Source organism: Grus americana, chromosome 3 (genome assembly GCF_028858705.1).
Source record: "Grus americana isolate bGruAme1 chromosome 3, bGruAme1.mat, whole genome shotgun sequence".
Taxonomy (NCBI): Eukaryota; Metazoa; Chordata; class Aves; order Gruiformes; family Gruidae; genus Grus; species Grus americana.
Genome location: NC_072854.1, coordinates 33,433,557 through 33,455,738, shown reverse-complemented (window position 1 = coordinate 33,455,738; position 22,182 = coordinate 33,433,557). Strand labels below are relative to the sequence as shown.

General features: G+C 38.8%; 1 protein-coding gene across 41 annotated transcripts in view; it reads right to left on the bottom strand.

Moving 5' to 3' along the window:
• The window catches only part of RIMS1 (regulating synaptic membrane exocytosis 1), a 350,364-nt gene that overhangs the window by 262,302 nt on the left and 65,880 nt on the right, over positions 1 to 22,182 (bottom strand). For 37 of the 41 annotated variants that reach the window (XM_054820922.1, XM_054820925.1, XM_054820924.1 and 34 more), the window contains exon 2: positions 18,795 to 18,899. The exons of the other annotated variants lie outside the window; for them this stretch is intronic. In XM_054820922.1, the coding sequence (XP_054676897.1) occupies positions 18,795 to 18,899 (105 nt within the window). The remainder of the gene's footprint in view (positions 1 to 18,794; positions 18,900 to 22,182) is intronic. 41 annotated transcript variants of the gene reach the window in all.

Below are 22,182 nucleotides of genomic sequence, written 5' to 3'. Positions count from 1 at the left end.
AAGGCATCTTTTTTTTCCTTATCCACTACTGTCAATATTTAGCAAAGAATTAAATCATACTACCTGATTTTTACAAAGTCAATCTAATATATAATTATATACATTATTTGATAATCATATTACTTTTATTTAGCTTAAAACTCAGATTCATAACTGCCCTAACAACTAAGTGGAATTGATTCTTTATTGTCTTTTGACAGTTGCTGAGACACACCTAAGGGGCATCTTTAGAGTGACATTTCCTCTTCACTACAGCATGCCAGAACTTCAAGGAAAGCGTCTTTCCCTGAGTTGTTCTGGGAAAATACAAACTGAGTACCCTTGGATGTCTGGCAGATGCAGATGTTCAACTAAAAAGAAATGCCAGGCTGGTATGTATCAATCAAAGAGCCAAAAGCTTTTAAGTTGGGACTGCTGAAAACATCTGATTTGATTAAAAATTTGAGGGGAAAGGGAAGAAGAAAGCAGGGAAAATGTGTTGAACCAAGAAAGAAGTAATCAGGACTGCTGGAAAACCTCAAGGTCTGACTCTGTATCTTCCCTCACTTTTAGGAAGGACTTGCAAATATCCACCTGCAACCAGTCTTTACAGCATACACCATTTTCCCCATTTTCCTCTAACACATTGAAGAGAGCAGTTCTGTCCTGAATTTTATGTACTTGGCTCTTGACACCAAGACCACACTTCTGAAGGATAATTATATGCCATCATTATACAGAAGAGGTTAGCCTAAGGTCAGCAGGACAATATGCAGCCACTACAGAATACTAAACACATTTCAATGTATTTGATCTGCTTAATGAAAAATGGTGAAAAATTTAACCTAATGGTGAAAAAGCTGGAGAAGCATCTGGGCAGTTCTTGCACCGTCTGTGGGACAGCAGTAGTAAAAAAAAACAAGCTAACACAGAAATGCCATGATACGTGTTAGAGAAAAGAAAGGTAAGCCTTAAACCCTGTGTTTTTTCACTAGGCTGAGCAGCTGCTATGCAAATAAAAGAAGTAGATACCAGATATACTCCAAAGATATTTCTTCAGATTATTCACTGATACTATCGTGTCATATAAAAGCCAGTGCCAAAAAACACTGATTTGAAGTGGTGGTTGGTCAAAACTATCCTGCTAACTTTGAACAATGTCTGTATACTGGCATGTGTACAGTTTTATTAAAAAGCTGAAAGACTGAAATCCTGTGATATAAACTTTATACCTATTTTGGTTAATACAGAAACCTTTAAACATTTAATTAGAACATAAACTTAGCAGGATGTTTCACAACTTGGAAATGTTCTGACTTCCAATGTTCTCTAACAAACAACTTCTCAGCACTCTGCTGTAAACTGGGCCCTCTGCTAAATAGCATCAATAAAATGGCAGCTCCTGTGGAGGGAATTAAAACTAAAGAAACAACCCCTTTTCAGTTTTAAAAAACCTTATCCAGAAAATTCACGCTTTAATTTTACATGTACATCCTAGAAAGATCAGAACTTGAGAGGTGCTTTAAGTGACACTGCTAATGCAGGGCTCTGTGATCCTTAGTCTTGTATTTAGAACATTCTCTGGGACTGGTCTTAAACACAGAAACCAAAGAAAAGGGAAACCATTTTCAGATCCATGTGTGAGAAACCCACATTAACACTGACTTTGTTATTTTTTGACTGAAACCGTAAGTGTGATTTGAGTTCTGCCACAAGGAGAAAAAATAAATAAAATTAAAAAAAAAAAAAAGCAGCAGCTGAGATTTCACCAAAATGAGCATCCAGCCTGCAGAGCTCAGCTCTGATAACAATGGATACGCTCCACAGCAGTATCAGCAAAATGGATCATTTAGACAAGAAGCACAATCCTTATTTATATAGCCCATTAACTAGCTATATATACACACACACGCAGAGAAACACATGGAATCTTTCTTTCGGCTAAGGAAGTATTATGCAGTCAACTTGGGAAGAGAAAGGGTTTCACATGAAGTTGCAGGAGGAGTCCTTAAAAGGCATTTTGAAACGAATGTCAGAACATCTTATATTACAGATCATTTTTTATAGTTAATGACTTTTACTTTCTCCAAAATCTATTTTTAAAAATTCTACCTAATAGAAGCCACTTCCAAATCACAAAACGCAATTCTGTCTTTACGCGCGCAGCGCATTTCAGAAGTCACCGCAGAGGAGCAGCGAGCGGCTTCGCTAGCTTTAGGCTAACGGGAAAACACCTCCTTGCCGTCAGCCCAGAGAAATCCCAGCAGCGGCCATGTCAGGGCTGCCTGCGCCCCGTTCCCAGGAGAGCCCCCGGGGCTGCAGCGCAGCAAGAGATGCTCTCCTTACTCCTCCGACCGACTGGCCCACGCAAGGAGATGCAGGCTGCGTGCCCCAGCCCCGAGCTGAGCTGGCCCTGCCGTGCTGCGCGTAGGTCGTACGGCCAACTCTTTCCCTTACCGTCGCAGAGACAACACCCGCTGCCGCCAGCTAATCAAACAGCTTTATATTAATCCACAATTGATTAATTTTTTAAAAAGAAACTTTCAAAACATCAAACCATCTTTCCCGGTCATTAATTCAACCCCTTGAATATTTTATATCTCCAGACACTTCTACTTGTGCATACTTATTTTAAGAGCACTTCATCACAGCCCTGATGCTACTTGTATACATCCATCGCTTCTTCATTTCACTGCGTGTGTAAACAGAATTGGATCTACAAAAGCATACACAGAGCAAAAATATATAAATAGAAATGCCTAGAGTTTTATGTTATAGCACTAAACAAACTGTACTGGAAAGACATGAAGTCACGTTTACTAATAATGGTGAAACTAAAAAGAAAAAAAATATATCTGATTCTATACACAGAATAGCTATGCCTACTTACATACGACTATTTCTAGCACGCAGAACCTTGTATTATTTATAAAACACAAATAAATCCTCTTTCATCTGAAAAGAAACAAAAATTTCCCTTGTATGAACATCTTATTTTGATAAAACTACCTTAAGATTTTTTAATTCACAGCATACATCTCCTGCTTTCAAACACCAAACATCTACATTATTAATTCTATCCAGAATTATTTATGTGGGATGATGGGTCAAAAAGCAGGCTGGAAGACAACAGCTTCTTTTGGATTTTATTTTCCAATATTACACAATTGATAATTTTCTGAAGACTACTGACTGAATAGCTGATACCATAGACGACATCAAACTACCAACATCAGCTCCTGCATCACCTTCCTAGCTTGTAAACCAAATTCCTGAGGAGCACAGCATCATCCACCCACTTCCACTCCCCATCCACTTGCAGCTCTAGATTTATTATTTGTTGATGGGCTAGAGATGGGGATCGTGTTACTACCTGGATCAACGATCTGCGGAAATGTGATGCACTCTTTTCTTGGTAATCAAGGAACTACATAGTAAAAAGGACACCCTGCTGAATTCACCTGCTAGCTTTTTTTCCAAGTCATCAATTCAATTGCTTGCAACTGCTCTCCCAACTTCAATACTCTAACTTAAGGCTCAATGAGCAAGAAGAAGAGCAGATCTAATGAACATGTCCCACAGTGGTTGCTTTTTAAAAGACTTCTTAGAAGTCTAATTTTAAAAGCAGGATGGGAAGAAATGAAAAAATGACAGAGAAGCAATGACAAGAAGTGGGGAACTAATTTATGTGGTTTTCCCCTGTAAAATGAGTTCCATGAGACCTGCAGTGCTTCCAAAAATAAAAGTGATGATAGTGGAAATAAATATTACACCACTTATGTTCTGCTTTTCTCAAGCATCTTCTCTCTGAAGGCATCAAAATATTTTCAGCAATAATACCAGCCAAAAGCGCAAGTGTTCCACTCATTTTTCACTTTTCTCAACTCTCCACAGAATTTAGTGCCCTACTATAGGTCACACAGTGCATCAACTGTATCAATGATGAGAAAATACATGATGATGAGATAAACTGGTGACGAGAAAATACAAGTGGATACCAACAGCGGCACTAGACCACGCTAAACTTAGATGGTTGTTTTAAGAGACTAAACTGTCCTCAAGGATTTAAATGTTTTCCTGTAAACAAAGATCTACATCAGATCACCACCAGAACCCTATGGAACCTAGAAAAATATTCATTACATCAGTACACTCATGATAACAGAGTTTGGCAATTTGTCACATCGAAAAGCAAGAAAAATAAAAGGAAAAATCTCATTTGATGTTAACATCAACACACTGTTCTTCACATTGATCAGCATATGCATGATCAATTCTTAAGAGTATTTTTAAAGAAAAAGTGCACTGAACTTAAATGTGGTTTCTCTGGAAAAAGCAATATTACTCTTTATCCAGGTAACTTCAGGTATTAAAGGGTTAAACACCAGCTTCTCGCTATTGAGATTGTTACAAACAGAAAACTGTTAAAAGAGACAGGCTTACAGACTTAAATTCTTTTCTTTTCTTTTTTAATATAAAAGGTCAATTTCTCACCTCATTAGGGCAGTCTCCCCCCAGGGAAAATCAGCATGTTCCAGCACCCAAGTGGAAGAGAACACTATAGTGCAAATAAATGTCTAAAAAGAACTTGTTGTGAATGACTGTATTATTTTTGCAGGTATTAAGTACACCTAGATCACACATTCAAAGCTGACTAATCTTTGCCAACTAAGATAAATCAGGAAACTTTGCCACTATTTTTTCAATTCTTTTTTCAAAACATAACAGCCTTCCATAACACTTTCTAAAACGTTTAGAGTGGCAAATTTTCTTCAGACAGTGTCTCCACTGAGGAACAGCAATCACATAACTGGCACACAGTTGAGCAGTTTTCAACATGATTCCCTCACAGACAGAGACGGCAGATGCATGTTTCTAGTTCTTTCCCACATTTTATACAACTACTGCCATCTTCTTCCTCCGTTAATTATCCCTTTGATTTTCGGTTGTGCTATTTCTTCCCTATCACTTCTTCTGCTACGCTTTTCCACTTTCTATTTAATTTTTCCACTTTCCTTCCGACTTATTTTTTTAAAACCATTATCTTCTTAAGATTCCCTGCCTATTCTTAGTAGGGCTGCAGGATGCACCCACTTTTAGAAAAGCATTGCAAAGTCTGAGAGAAAACTTATGCAAATACAAACGTCCCACAGTTCTACCTTGCTATATCTCCCCTAAGCCTACTGACTAGACTAACATATTTTCCTCTCTCTTGTGTATTCTGCTAACATTTCATTTCCCCTAAGTCCATTTGTCTTTCAAGTCACTGTGTCCCAGTCTCACTTTCTTCGCTCTTCCCTCCATCACCCCAGAGATATCTTCCTTCAGTCCTGCCAGGCCTCCCATCACAGAGTGGGAAAAGAGTCAAGACCAGGAAGGAAAAAAGCTTTGAGTAAGAAGGGCAGGAGAGAGTCACAACTGCCCCTTCCAGATTATTACAGTAACTGTGGCTGTTTAGAACCAAAAAGCATGTCAGACAAATAAATAAATAAAATCTAGAAACTCCAGTCAAAATCCAAAAGCCAAGTAAGTCTGATTTCATAAGAAGAGAAGAAACTGTCTGCCAAAGAAAAGTTAATGCTTAGGTCCAGAGAAAGGGCAGCTGCACCAGCAGTTGCAAGAAAACCCAGAACAGAGAAAATACAAACAAGAACAGGTAAAAGACTTCACAAGTGGGTGGGAGGAAAGAAAGTCAGCTTCAAAGCTTCCATTTTACAAAATGGGAAATCTTAAATGCTTATGGAGATAAAATCCCCAATATTTCCCTTTCATTCTCTGTCATTCCCCCATCTCTTGAAGGTACAGATGCAATATGAATAGTAAGTCTGGTTCACAGAATGATAGAATCATTTAGGTTTGTAGGAACCTCTGGAGATAATCTTGTCCAACCTTGCTGCTCAGGCAGGGTCAGCTACAGCAGGTTTCCCAGGACCATGTTCACTCAGGTTTGGAATATCTCCAAGGATCAAGACTCCACCATCTCCCTGAGCAATCTGTTTCAGTGTTTGACTACTCTCACAGAGGAGAAAAAAAAAAAAGTGTTTTCTTGTGTTCAGATGGAGTTTCGTTGTTCTTAATTTGTGCCTGTTGCCTCTTGTCCTGTCACTGGTCACCACTGAGAAGAGTTTGGTTCCATTGTCTTCATTCCCTGCCATCAGGTATTTATACACATTGATGAAATGCCCCCTGAGCCTTCACTTCTCCAGGCTGAACAGTCCATACTCTCTCAGTCTCTTTTCATTACAGATGCCCAGTCCCTTCATCATCTTTATGGTCTTTCACTGGACTCTCTCCAGTGTATTTGTATCTCTCTTGTACTGAGGGGCCCAGAAACTAGACACAGCACTCCAGTGCTGAATAGAGGCAAAGGATCACCTCCCTCAACCTGCTGGCAAGACTCCTCCTTATGCTCCATTCTAATGCTCCAGGATGTTGTTGGCGGCCTTTGCCTTGAGAGTGCATTGCTGGTCAGCTTGTTGTCCACCAGGACCCTGAGGTCCCTTTCAACAAATTTGCTTTCCAGATGCTCGGTCCCTAGCCTGTACTCATGCCTGTGGTTATTCCTTCCCAGATGCAGGACTTCACATATCCCTTTGTTGAACTTCATCAGATTCCTCTCCGTCCAGTTCTCTAGCATTCCAGGTCCTTCTGAATGGCAGCACACCTACCTGCTGCATGAGCCACTCCTCCCAGTTTTCTGTCATCTGTAACTGTAAACTTAATGAAGAGGTCAAATAGTACTGGACCCAGTATTGATCCCTGAGGTACACCACTAGTGACTTGCCTCCAACTGGTCTTTGTGCCACTGACCACCACCTTCTGCACCCCATCATTCAGCTTGTTTTTAATCCACCTCACTGTCTACTTATCTAACCTGTACCTTGTCAGATTGTCTATGAGGATGTTATGGAAGACAGCGTGAAAAGCCTTATTGAAGTCAAGGTAAACAACACCCACTGCTCTCCCCTTAGCCACCAAGCAAGTCACTCCATTGTAGAATGCTATGAGGTTGGTTAAGCATTTGTAAATGCCTGGTGACTACTCATGATCACCTTCTTTTCCTTCTTTGGTTTGGAAATTGTTTCCAGGATTAATTGCTCCATAACTTTGCAGGGTTGGAGGATAAAATGACTGGCCTGTAGTTCCCTGGATCTTCCTTCTTGCCATTCTCAAATACAAGAGTGGCATTTGCTTTCTTCCAGTCTTCAGGAACCTCTTCCAACAGCCAACATCAGAACTTTGAAAGAAAATTGAGAGTAGTCTTGCAATGACATCAGCCAGCTCCCTCAGCAATTGGGAGACTTAATTTATGTCCCGATCTGAGAAATATGTTTATTTGGAGCTTTTTATTTTGTTTTTTAAGTTATTTCAACACTAAAATTCCTCCTGACATGATCTTTGAATGTGTTGGTTAAGGAGAATTGGAGGCATCCAGAAAGGAAATGAGATGTTACTATTCACCTCCAACTCCGAAGAATTCATAGAGCATGCATACACACGAAAGACTCATGCAGCAACTACATAGGTGGTTAAATGTGCATCACAGCATGAAGTTCATTCTGGTGCACTGAAAGACAGCACTGAACACAAAGAAAGCTGGAGAGGGACTGTTTACAAGGGCATGTAGTGACAGGACAAGGGGTAATGGGTTTAAGCTGAAGGAGGATAGATTTAGATTAGATGTTAGGAAGAAATTCTTTACTGTGAGAGCGGTGAGGCACTGGAACAGGTTGCCCAGAGAGGTTGTGGATGCCCCATCCCTGGAAGTGTTCCTGAAGGCCAGGTTGGATGAGGCTTTGGGCAACCTGGTCTAGTGGAGGCTGTCCCTGCCCATGGCAGGGGGATTGGAACTAGATGATCTTTAAGGTCCCTTCCAACCCAAACCATTCTGCGATTCTATGATACATGCAACAGTAACTACCTGGGAGGTACTTAGGAAAAATACCATGAGGTTAAGTGCTCACTAGCTTTGCTGAATAAGTTATCAAAAAATAATCTAAATATCATTCACATTGAGCACCTGTTTACTAGAAAATTGACAGTACAGGACTGCTGAGGCTGAGAGGCAACACTTATTAACACTGACAGTTCTCCATACTGCACTTTGTAATGCAACTGCATAATAGGCTGGCATTTTCTTTGTAAAACAGCTCAAAAGACTGAACTCTGCCCTATGCTGCAGCAGGAAGTACACTGATGTGCAACAAAAAGCAAAGGAGGGCTACGCACAGCTAAAACGCTATGTTCCTGCCACATCTTCTTAGTGCATAAACTTTGAGTTCGTCTTTCCTGTTGGCTGCTGAAATTGGTAACACTGAAGGCCAACTTTGGCACATCTGTAACCACCTCTATCCAGAACAAGCCACCTATGCAGCACAAACCAACTCTATCCAGAACAAGAAAGAAATTCCTTCAGTTTGGGTGGACTAAAAAAGGCTCTCCTTGAAATCATGAGAAAGGGCATAATTCGGATGTGGTTTGGGGTTTTTTTGATCACTTTGCTGTCAATGAAATTCTTAATTCTTTATTACTGGAGATTTAACAAGCAAGAAACAGTTTATGCTTTATAAGAGACACGTGCCATTGTTTGAAGATCTGGTGGATGATTTGAACAGCACAGAGCAGATTGGGTCAACAATTTTTACCAACAGCACATTGTGTTACTTATCACCACTTGCCTCATTTGCAAGTATGATGCCTCTTGACTCAGTCCCAACTTTAGCACAACCTGTTTTTCTCAAAATGGTTTTTAATTCATTAAAAAGATGTGCTTCATTATCACAATGAAATAAATAGCCCATCTGATGTACTGTATGAATAATTTTTTCCACATTCGTACTCTTAATTTTAGGGTAGCGGTTTGGGATATTACTTTACACTTTTTAGCACATATATATATTTCTAAATACAAATGTTATTGATAAGAAAGAAATCCTCAAAGTGTGTTATGTCCTCCTCAGTGAAGCACAATTAAATCTATTCAACTAGAGAGACATGATCTAGTAAGTACATTCCATAAGCTACTGATTTTGAAGTTATGCTGTAATACAAAGGAACCAATTTCCACATTAATTTGTATTAATGCAATGCCTTAAGATCAAGAATTCTCCTCATCCTGTTCTTGCCTACTGTGAAACCATGGCCTGAATTCCAGAAAAATCTCACACTTGAAAGGCAAAGCTCACAGAAAAGTTGTGTGTTGTGAAGAACAGCTTTCACTCCTGAAGAACACACTTTTTTTGTCATTCTCTCTGGATCCACACTATTTATCTAAAATGCTTTTGCTATGGAAACCTTCTAGAAGTTGTCCTTTCCTAAAATTTGTGTTTTGTTCAGAAGCAATTCAAAGAACCTCAGAGTTCTGTAATATGCCTTTACACACACACACCCCCCCACACACACACACCCCCCCCCAAACCAAAAAACCCCCACATTGTTCTATTAAAAAAAAAGGAATGTAGAAGAGTTTGGTGAATAGCCAGCACTTCGGTTACTACATTGCTCATAAATATACTTAGTCTCTTTGAAGCCTTCTAAAAGAGAAACAAACCTATCATAAGTAAGCACTTAACTGAAAACCCAAGAGGTATTCCCTCACCACTGTAGATCACATTTGATCCCCATCTCATAGGTGAGTCTGTACTATGTCCCATTACAAAAATTCTTGACCATGGCCATTTCATTTGCATATACTGTATAATACAAGAACAATCCTCTGTATAAATTATGCCTGTTCGTGATTCATCAAGCTCCTTATCATAGACATTGTTTTCTGCACCACTGGACAGAATGGCTCCTACAGGAGGTGAAGTCAGCCAAAAGAGAAGCAACTCAACCATAAACAAAAAGATTAATTAAACCCACTAATTTATGAAAGAAAAGAGGGCAGCAATAACTATATGCTGTAAATTATGTAAGTTGTATTTGTCCATCTATTCAGGAAGGCAGGCACCTACAGAGCTCTACCTAGTTCTATGGTGACAGTGACTCTTTGATATGGTATCTGGATAAATTTCACCAATTATATTTAAGAAGCTTTAAAATCATTAACACATCAAAGATGTACAATTTAGTTTTTTCCATGGTAAGATGTGTTACATAAACATTCACCTGCTTTCTCTCCAAATTGAACTACATTTTTAAAGCTATTATGAATTCTTATTTTATCCTACTTCTGTTTTGATGGCTCATAACAGATGGTAGAATTATTTAGTTTGTTTTTAGTTTACTGCATTACCTATCTTATATATATGTTTAACCCAGAAAGGATGCAAGTGAAGAACAGGAGAAAGGTCACCCCATTGCAGTGCCTTGGTAACTTCCCTGGGGCAGGAGGAGAGCCTGCTGAGCTCCTCAGAGCTCCTTGGCACATGAGCTCCCACCATGAACCAGCAGAAAGGGGGGACACAGAAGAAACCTAAACTTGAAAAGCTGCCAGGGTGACTTTCAAGGCAAACCACTGACGGACTGCAAGAAAAAGCACTGCGCTGGAGACTAGAGGGAACTGCATGGAGTTTGCATGACTTGGGAAAACTCTGGAGCTGGACCAATGTCTCCTTTTCAAGAGGCTCAAATAATGAGATTCACCTAGCAGACCAGAATTTTGCCTAGTTAAACAGCTATTTGTTTTAGATTATCAGAGTGTGCTCTAGTAAAACACAAATTCAGCTACTGGGAGGTTTCTGCTATCACCTGGTTTGTGCAGCTTGAAGAAAGAAGTGGAGATCCTCCATCTCCTGATTCAACTCCGACTGAGACAATGAGGCACAACTCTGAGTTGAGTCCATTGGTGGAGATTCCTTACTTCTAATGATATTTCAATAGCTCTTGAGATAAGCGATAAAGAAGCAAGTGAAGGAGCTACATAAATACATGAGCTATCAATGTAGGAGTAAGTCTCTTAAAGCCCTGTGGTTTGGGGGACATACTGTGATTAAATTCTTCTGAAAGAATTTTCTTTTCTAAAAACAAGGAATAGTGACCTACAGTCTCCCAACTTCACAGTTAATGGTGAAAAAAGAAGATACAAAGGATTACCATTCAACTTATTACAGATGTTTTTCTCAGCATACGCACCCTCTGAAAGTACTTTTTGACAGCACTAACAAGTAAAAAGTTCAGATGACAAGGAAAAATAGATGAGAAAAACCTCACCCCAAACCACCTGCAGAGTTAAGGGTTCTCAGACGCTGAGCTTTCCTTGCATTGCCTGTCATGTTATACTAGAAGCAGAAACAGAGATCTAGCTATACATGTGGTTTCAAAAGTGGTAAAAGTGCTTTATTTGCTGTAACTTCAAAAAGATGAAAGCTCCTAAGGGCAGTTAAGGTCCCCCTAAAATATGCTTGGTTCATCTAATAAAAACTATGACAGTAATAATGAAAGTAAAAATGTTTTGCATTATTAAAGCATTTATCTTAAAAAGAAACTAACATTCGAAGCCAAAACTTATCTTTGTACTATGTTCCAAGTTCTGCCAGTCAGGAGGTCTGGTAGGAGGCCTGGAATTACAGCAATAGGACTTACCATAATGCAGACCCTAAGAAAAGGCCATTAGAGTAGCCACTCTGAGTACAAGTACCATTAATGACTTCAGACTGGCAAGCAGCCCGACACGGAGACGATCGCTTCCCATGCCAACAGTATTACTTGCTGTCAACACGGCTGCTAATGGTGGTGTCTGTCATTTTTGCCACTGTTGACTGTGACGTTCAGTCAACAGTGAAGTAGTTTACGAACTTCTGGCTGAGTGTGAAGCTGGTTGAGTAAAATGATTATGCATCATGCGAATTCAAAGTATAATACTTATTTAACATGGTTGTAAGAGATACTAATGGAAGTTCCCAAGAAACAAAGCATTCATTATACATGATACCGAAGCATTACAATTATGAGGATGTCAAAACACCTACACAGAACTATAACAACTTAAATATTGTTATCCTGATGATATAAAAGCTCAATAAAAATAAAAATCCAGGAATTATTTTGACAATTTCATGATGAATTCCTCATTTAAGAGGACAGAGACCTATGAAATCTAACACATACCAGCATGCCCTGATTTGGATTTCATTTTTCTGCTGAATTTAATTTTATAGACTCATGGCATCACTGACCTTCAGAAGAACCACTTGTGGTCCCCAGTCCAACACCACCCTGCTCAAGCTGGGTCAGCTACAGCAGGTTGCCTGGGACCATGTATGGTCAGATCTTGAATATCTCCATGGATGGACACTCCATGAACTTCATGTGGCATGAACTTAACAGGCATTTGGTCTGATGGGCTGTATTTATCTGAGAGGCTTCTTCATTCTTTGGTAGCTGAGACAACCAGCTGTCCTCAAAAAAACATGCACTATACACCATGCAGTTACCAACATGGTAGAGAAACGCTGCTCAGAACTAAAGAGCCCACAGCGAGCTGGAAGGCTGGTAAGTCCTCACTTCACACAGACACAAAGGTGGGAAAGTCATCCAGGAAAAAAATTATCTTTTACTGCTTTTCTATTTTGCCATTATTGCTTCATTGAAAATAGTTTTTGTGTTCAGCATCTTCTTCACGTTTTCAACTTAAACAGCAACAAAAATATCCTGCTCTAACCACAATTTTCTGCCATCAGAATCAGTCCATGAGGTTCAAAACTACCTACACCAAAAAAAAAAAAGCTACTATCAAAGCTTGTAGTTTGTGTTGCCACATGCTATGTTTAAGGCTTAAAAAAACCCCTTTGACTTATGGCAGTGCAAAATAAATCCAAATTATTTTAAGATAATTTCTCAAGATGCACATAGCTTAAAAAGGCAATTAAATTTACCTGAAATATATATTCTAATGGGAGAGAGAAGTATATTATCAGATCAAGTAATCTTATTAAAAAATTCAGCAGCTGTAAAGAGTTTAAACTACTCCTTTCAAGATTTATCAAGGTGCTCAAAGGCAAGACAAAGACTCAGATAGACTATATACTACAAGATAATTATAGATAATTTAACATACTGAGAAATCCCAAAGAAAGGCAGGAAGGAAGGAAGGAAGGAAGGAAGGAAGGAAGGAAGGAAGGAAGGAAGGAAGGAAGGAAGGAAGGAAGAAGGAGGACTATTCAAAGTCATTGCTATTGCATTTGTATTGCTATTCACTATTGCAAATAGCTCTTATTTCAGTCGACAGACCTCAATATGTTTTATTTAAATTTTAAAAAAAGTAGAATGATCTCCATTTTATTGATAAGGGTGCTACAGTCCACAGGAATAAAAATAACTCAGTGTGTACGGGTGGCCAATTGAAAAATGAAGAGCAATGTTATCCAAAAACCTGCTATCAGATCAGGAAATGGGAAGAATGCTCTATGCACAGACACCATTGATGGGAGTTCTCTTCCTCTCTTCTGAGATGCTGCTGCTTGCTTCACTGGAAGACCGCAGCAGAAATCAGATCACATGTGCAGCACAGTAATGTGAAGTTGTGTGGCTTTCCGAAGAACAAGACAATTAGTTTAAACCTCCTATGGCATTGGTAGCCAAAGAGCTGAACTGATGTTGAATGCAACATGACCTCATAAACTGGCAGATAAAAGAATTGACTTGGGGTAGGTTGCTGGTTTTAGCTGCTGAAACACTCTCCACTTCTTGCAAAAAACTATGCCAATGACTTAAAGGAATATTACTTTCAGATTAAATTTTAATTATGCAATTTTAAATATTTTACTTTTCTAAATATTTATATGGTATGGTATTATGAAATATGTCTATTACAGTATACCACTCTGAAGAGCATAAGCAAAAGAGTGAGGTACATATCAATAGGTTGCTACTGCAGCTTACATTTTTAAAACATTCTTGAAATTATACCAGGCAAAAGCCAGAAATTCTCAAAGCATTTATTCCAAACACTGACAGTCTCAAACAAAATATATTAATTAACAGTTCAGAAGGTATACTTTTTAACAATGTATGTTAGGAAACAGCTTTGGCTTAAGGCTAAGCCAAATTCAGAACCAACAGAAACTACTCTGTTCTTCTGTGTAGCAGGGTTTTTCGTCTAATGAAGAAGCAATCATGAAAATACAAAGTTTACATAATCAGAGTACAACAGAGTAAAATAAAGGAAAATCTTGCTTCTTGCCTTAGAGTGCCTACAGAACCCCACTCTCTAGGCTAGCGCTAAAATCTGCTGGTTGAGATCTCGGATTGGTTTGATGATGAGTACGTAGGTTTACCTCTCTCAAAGAAAAATGGATGGTGTAATTTCTCACTCTCTAATCTCTAAGGACGACACTGTTCTCTACATTTTTTAGCCAGTCCCACACATGCTGGATGCCATTCCTGCACATTTCCCCGTCTGGGCAGAAGTCCCAAAGCAGCTGCAGAGTTAATTCTAGCAAATCCTGTTGAGAAACATCAGTATAAGGAAAAGGGTGACAAAATGACTGCTTCCCCTCAACTCCAGAACAGCTGGTTCCCAAATCAAAGAGATGAACGGCACACTCACGTACGCTTTGAATCGTATCCTATGCTAGGAAACAGCACTTGAAAAAGGAAAGGACTGTCGATATTTAACCTATCACCCTTCTCTAGCAGCTTATGGTAATGAAGGCAAATGCGGACAGGAGTCCCACCTGGTTCCTCGTAGCTGGAAGACAGGAATCAATCCAGGATTACCAAAGCAGGAAAAATCAGAGACATGCCAGCACGAAACCTCCAGAATCCAAACCGAAAACTTCCATATGAAGGGAAAGTAGCAATCTCCCACTTTAAATCACAATATGTAATGTAATGTAATCATTCATCCTCAAGAGGTAGTCAAGCAATATTTTGATTCTTGCCTTTCAGCTGTTCTGAACAACTTAATTATCATCCTTTTTCTAAAATGGATGCAGGAATGATGCAGGATTTTTTCTCCAGCCATGTTTTATGATGTGTCTGGTCAGTGAAGTGAATACTCCAATTCAATAAAGCAAGCTGAATTCAACGTAGCTTCAGCTTTTTGCTTTTACAATGATTTTAAGAGATTTCTAAATAACAAAACAGAAATGCAGGAGGACATATTGCAAAGACATGTTGGAAGCAAAATTACTGACATTTGCAAGCCTTATATAGCGAACACCTCCTTCATCTTACTTCTTTTCCAGATCTGCCCTCTTGCTTCTGCACTAGTTCTGTGCTTGTACTACACAAGTATGTGGAACACACTAATAAGAAATACTTTGAAAGCACAAAATTTTATTTAATTTCTCATGAAATTCATTAAATGTTCACTATATTACAGAGAATTTCCCTTTCCTATATGAAGGCTGAGTTTACTTATAATTTAAAGCATAGATTCAGATCTTGTTTGCAAAAATGTATTTATACATTAATGGGCATATTTAGTTTCACTCATATATTTTACTGATTCATTTTCACTTTCGCTTTATTTTATCATGCGATGCAAAGTGACAGCCTATTACAGACTTCGTTCTGAAGTTTACATTAATAAATATATTTATAATAACTATTTACACTGCCACTTTGGAATTATTTTAACGTCCTCCATGCAACAGTACACACTTACCTATGACAGATCCACTTTGCCTGTTTAAAATATTGACTTCCTAGTACCTCCATAAGAAAAGACAGAATTTTAGGAAATTAATTTCTCACCCACCTACTGTTTACTCAGGATGCTCATAAAAGGCATATCAGGTTACAAAACCAATGGGGTAAAAATAGACATAATTGTTTAAATCATTATTTGCCCTTCCAATGCTTTATATTCATGACAGATGATAAATCACTTATCTTTTTGAGACTGAATCCAATTAAACCATCTATAAATGAACTTGAATTACTAATTAGTTTTTTTTGTTTAAATGCTAGTAATATGGAGGCAGGGGTCTAAACTACAATCATATTTTAAAGTTGCATGTGCATTTAACACTGAGATGCAAAATTTTTAAGTGTGCTTACTTACCCAGAACAGAGTTAATCAACGAGTCGTTTCTGTGATACTGGTCACACACTGATAAAATATTGCCTTATGTTTTTAATGCAATACAAATGCTAATCTTCTACAGATTTTATTTTTTTTCTTATACATCGGCTGCTTTCTTTACCACAGGGTGGTGGTAAAGTGGTTTAACACTTTTGAACTACTCTCTCCCCCAAATACTGTAAACCTTCAAATCAAATAATAGTTATCTTGCATTCCAAAGAGATAATTGTGGCTTATAAAGATATTTTTGTACATATCTTAGCTCTTTTGTTGATGGAGGACTGGAATATTTTGTTGATTGACAGCAACAGTATTTTGATGAAGCAATGTATGTTTCCAGCACAGATGTGTAACAGGCTGTCATTTTTATCAGAACCAAAGCAATTCTCCGTCAGATTAATATCTGTAGGTTTTGATGTAAAATAGCTCGTTAAATAGGCTCCCAGAATGGTCAATTTGCTCATTTAATTGACTCAGTATTCTTTCCTGCTTTTCTTAATTGGGTGAGTAGCTAGAATATAGATAATGCAGTATAAGGATAAAATTACATGCTGTGTAAATTCCGCTACAAAAATCATGTTAAAACAGTTCAGAATGAAGCACATTTCAATTATATAATAAAAAATACATTTCAGTGACATTGCAGGTCTCTCTTTAACTGTTCCTAGCATGAAAAAAAAATGGAATAATGGATAATTTAAAAATAACTCATTACATGTTATGGATTGAAATGCACTGTCAGGGCACCCAGAATAGCATTAACTCTGCGCACTGAAGACAATAGGTGACAATCATGTGATTAAGTAATTTATTGTATTTGTAGTCTAAGAAAAAAAATAACTGGATTTTTTTTTTTTTAAAAAAGCATCTCTCCTGGCTTCTATCACAATATGGCAAACTCACTGAAATATCGCTCTGAAATCGCAAGGTTCAAGTTAAAAAAACAATTTAAAAATATCAAATTACATCAAGACATGGCAGAAAGGTGGTGATAAAGGCAACCTAAAAAAATCCCCTAGACGCTAAGAAGCAGAGCAATTACTGAAGCATTCTCTCCCATTCTGCTACCTAGACAGATCTCCTGGCTTTCTCAGATAATAGGAAGAAAATATTGTGGTCCTAGAAAACATTATCAGATGCAGACAGTATCAAACACACAGAACACCTTCTAATCTACTTTACTGCCCTGGAAATTAAGAAGGAGAGGTCATTATTCCTCTGCTGGAGAAGTAGTAAAGTCACACTTGAGAGGATTTTTCTGTACTACAAATCACTCCAAGCCAGGCTGCCTCTGTTCATTCACTGAAGGCACCACCTCTTCCCGCAGGAAAGATTCACGGAGGAACCTTCTTGAACAGCCTTCCTGATGGACGCATATGTAGTGGGAGCACTTGGCCTTCCTCCGGGCACAAGTTCTGTTACCAAATAATGTTTTCCAACATCACCTTTCTAAAGGGGGCTGGTACACCGTGGACATGTACTCCTTGGCCATGGTAAGTCCTGTCAGATGTATCTGCCTATAGAGCTTACTTCATCAAGGACTCCACGTACACATATGCAAAACCAAAATGTGGTCTAAGACATCATAGCCAACCTCAGTCATTTCTTCTGCCTGACTTCTAAAATAGTTTGGTTTGTGGGCATTCCATACCTCCTTTGGCTGAACTTAAAAATAAATAATTTTAAAAATCCCTGAATATCAGATGGTATTCATGAACAGATTTGCTTGGCTGAAAAATCAAAAATTCTTTCAAAAAAAAAAAAAAAACTAAGGAAATATTTGAGAGTAACCCTATACAGCATACTTCTTTTTTCCTCTTTCTCTCTTGTATATAACCACCCCTATGAACTAAGCAACCTGTTTCTCTCAAAAATAATAATAATTAAAAAACCCCACAAATTGCTATCACTGTTTCTATTTTTAAATCTAAGCAAAATGCCATAATGATAAGTGCCTTGTAAGCACACAGAAGGAAAATTACAGAACAACACAGCATATCCCAACACAGCTTCGATTCCAGATAACCCCAAACAAATGGTCTGCTTATCTGTTTAGGTCCTTACTTTGTACAGATCCCTATGGTATCTGAAGGCTGTTCTTCATCCATCAGCCCTAAAACCTTCACAGTAACAGACCTCATCACTGGCAAGATGCTTTCACACAAGAGCGTCTACTCTGAGACTCAAGGTACATTTTAAAGTGCTTTCTCGTTCAGAATTCAAATGTGTTCTGTCTGAAGACACGCGTGAAGTGAAAACGTGGTTGCTGCTGAAATTAAAAGATTTAGAAGTCCTCTACGCATCACAGCTCAAATACCACAAAACTTCATTTGAATACTCCTACAATTCAAAAAAAAAGATACATTTCCCAACCTTCTGGTGTTAACTATTTCTTTTGGTAAAATTTTGTATTTTAAGTTGTTTTCCCTTTCTGTGAACAAGTGTTGGCAGACTGTTCCAAGCCTGTCACTTCACTGCAGCTTATCTTTTCATTTCATTGATCTTCTAAATCAGCAAATTCCTATACTTTAAATACTAACAGAAATGTAGTTTTGGGTGCTAGCATACTAAGACTTAAAAATATTCACAATAGCATGAGTATTTTATGTGAAATATTTTCTCTCATTCATGCCTCCCCAGCTATTCTAACTGATGGATGGAGATTTTCTGTGCACATATTTAGTGCTGCTGACCCCTGGCCTTAAAGGTCTGCTTCATGTAGATGGACAACTTGTATACATTTAAAAAGCAAGTTATCTTCATCATCATCTGCAGCAAAGTTTCAAATACTTAAAAAGCAAAATAATTTAAAACCCAATAACAAGACATTTTAACGTATCACCATTGTTTTAAGACAGAACCGTCTGACCAACTGAAAGCAGTTTTCTCCTTTGAAGCGGTATTGAAATCATGTCTAGAAGGGTCACTAATTCCACAGGTATCCAAGCTGAAAAAACAAGAGAAAAATAAATTGCTTATAAGCCAGTATGTCTTCTTTTAGACCAGAGCATAAGGTTAGTATTGTTCCTATTTGATTTTCTTTCAGCGTGACAAACTTTTAATCAGACAACTATGTCCTGGAGAAGCATGTGGCATGGCTTATTTTTGTTGCTAATCATCAAGATAAACTATCTTTTACCAGCCTCATATGACCAAAAAAATTACTCCAGGAAATGAATTATTTTCAGAATCTAGGAGATGCAGAAGCACTTCTATGGTAAACAATGTCCACAGAACTTCACAAAAATCTACTGTAAAAGACAAACAAGCTCTTTTAAGAGGGAGCTTTCTAGTGCATGAAGGATGTAAATGAGAAGCCTGCTGCCCCTACATCACACTGTAGATCCATCCAGATCAGGGATGGAAAATAGGAAATCCCTGTAGGGAAGTCCACAGAAGGGTATCCTCAGAATTATGGTCCTTCATCCTCAACACAGGAGGAAGCTCTCCAGAAAACTTGTAAGCACCTTTCCATTCTCCTGTCTAGGTTCCTCACAATTACTGTATTCGACTGTACAGTTCCCAAAAACATGGTAGATTTGCAGTAGGGTCTTTCTTTGGGCTTTTTGGTATCCTGGAAATCAACAGATATATCTACTTAGTACAGAAGAGTAATACCATGTGTGGATCAGCACATCTCAGACACACCCTATGTGTCCAGACTGGTCTCTAGTCTGTTCTCTAGGCCAGTTGGACACATGCAACCCTCTAAAGAGTACAGCTGTCTGTAGACAAGAGAAAAGGCAAACCTGCATTTGCATAGTTCTTTCCACCTTCCAGTGCCGCAGTCAAAACCTTCACACACCACCGCCTCCACACAACTCAGACTCAAAGAGTGCATTAGCTACCACGAAGGAAGTCAGAAGTTACATCCAGTGAGGCATGGCCGGGAGCATTCCTCTGGAGGCTCCCACCAAAGCATGACCTAGTCTATTCTTCAGACAACATTACAGGGGCGAGAAGAGGAACCCAAACCACTCCTACCCTGGCCTGATTGAAAAATTATAGAATCATAGAATGGTTTGGGTCAGAAGGGACCTTAAAGATCATCTAGTTCCAACCCCCCTGCCATGGGCAGGCACGCCCTCCACTAGACTAGGTCACCCAAAGACCCATCCAACCTGACCTTGAACAGGAAGGGGACATCCATGGCTTTTCTGGGCCACCTGTTCCAGTGTCTCACCACCAGCCAGAATTAACAGAGATGGAAACTGGGAAGAATAAAGAACAGTTGAGGACATTTTCCCAGTCATTTTGGTGGAATACGATCTTCCCATCCACATCTCTGTTTTGGTCTGGCAGAGCAGCAGCCCTTGCAGCACCCTGGGCTCCTCCACCTCGGAGTCATCTATCAACTCCAGCTCCTAATGGGCCCGAGAGCCCTAAGTGTATCGCTGGCAGTGCCCTCCCTTTGTGTGCCTGGATGACTTCTTAGGTCATCTGCTCATTTCCCACCAGCTGATGCAACATGCAAGGCTAGGCTTTGGACTGCTTTCTATAAAGAGGCCTTTGGGATAGGTCTTGAGTGCTAGAGCCACAAGCAAAAAGAACAAAAACCGAAGCACGGAGGATTGAAGCACGAGTGATTGAAATGGTTGCCAGACCTGGGAAAACCAGCAGCTGATATCCCAACAGGAACGATGTAGAAGCCTGATTCCCACCAACCTTAACTGTGGAGTATTAATTCACTATTATTTGTCCTTTTTGAGACTTTATTCTTCCTCCTTTTGTTGTTGCTTGTATTAGTAATTTAATAATCTTCCTTTTAATTTCTTTGTACTAATAACTTAATACTGAATAAATTTATTCTGGAAAAAATGTGAAGTCAAAGAAAAGAGGAAAACAACAAGGTATAGAAATGGGGATACCCTCAAACCTTGAACTGGATTGAAAAGGTATGCAGGATAAAGTGAGGAGTGTTTTTCCTCAAGGTCTTGCATTTTCCAAAGACTTACCTTGAATCAGGAAAAAAAAAATTAAAGTGTATTATATAGAAGAACTAAAAAACAGATCTCTCCCACTACCTCCTTCACCATACACACAGTGAGATGGAGATAAATGTGACAGGAGAAGAAGTGTTTTGGGCATAGACTCCATGGATAAACTTAGTAATTTAAAAGCAAGAGAAAACTACCCTTGATTGCAATACTGTATTTTGGTGCATTTAGAAGAGACGCATTTAGAAATCTGTCTGGATGGCAGATGCTCTTATTGTTCTATGAAAGAACTAGAACAAAAGCCTTGTTTTAAAAATGTGCTAACATGCTACCCAATTCTGAATGGGTCAGTAACTGGCTGTTCAGAAAAATGTCTTAGGTTGCAAGGTACCACATTTTATCTGAACTCAACTGCTCTAAATTTATCCTAGCCTTAAGTTTTACATCTCAGTATACTCAGGTTCATTTTGTTACAAGCCATTAGAAATAAAAGGCTCTAGGATATGGGCTATCTTCTAAGAGGATTTGTTGCATGAATTGGTGACTGATATCTCCAAAATTGAAGAGCTATCAAAAATAAGAGGATACTGCAATCACTTTACTTTTATTTAACTCATTAAACAAACAATCACAGGGACCAAAGAGACATTAACTACTCTTTCTTGTTATTTTTTATTATTATTTTATATGTACTATATTTTATACAAAAACATACGTAGACACACATGCACACATAAATAAAATGATATTTTGTGTCCCAGAGGCTGGGATCAAAGCTACACTACGTTTTTACCCAGCACCTGCAGTTTTCCAGTGCAGACATCACTGAAGCAACATTTTTGATGCTAAATACAGCAAATCCAGTGTTCTTTTACTTCAGTGTTTTTGGTCTCAGTGATGACAGCCAGATATTCTTTCGGCAACCTTACCTATAACTACAGCAGAGGTCTTCCCCTCCTCACCTCCCTGAGGAGGAGCAATGGCTTCAGTTTTCTCTCTACGAAATCCCATGTAGAAATAAAGATGTGTGCCTCAAACAACATGTGAAGTATGACCACCGAGTCCATGTGCCTCGGATGGCCAGAGCACACGTGGCAAGTCGCATCAGATGACTTCATTGCATACGTATGGTGCTCATGTGCGCACTCTGCTGCAGACTCTCCACTGACTTCACTGGAAGTATGAGATGTCCCTACACTCTAAGTGGACATCTGGCTGAATACTAACAGATAGTGGTTATTCTTCTGGGATTTCCAGGTGTCTAACGGAAGAATACCAAAGCATCCATCAGTC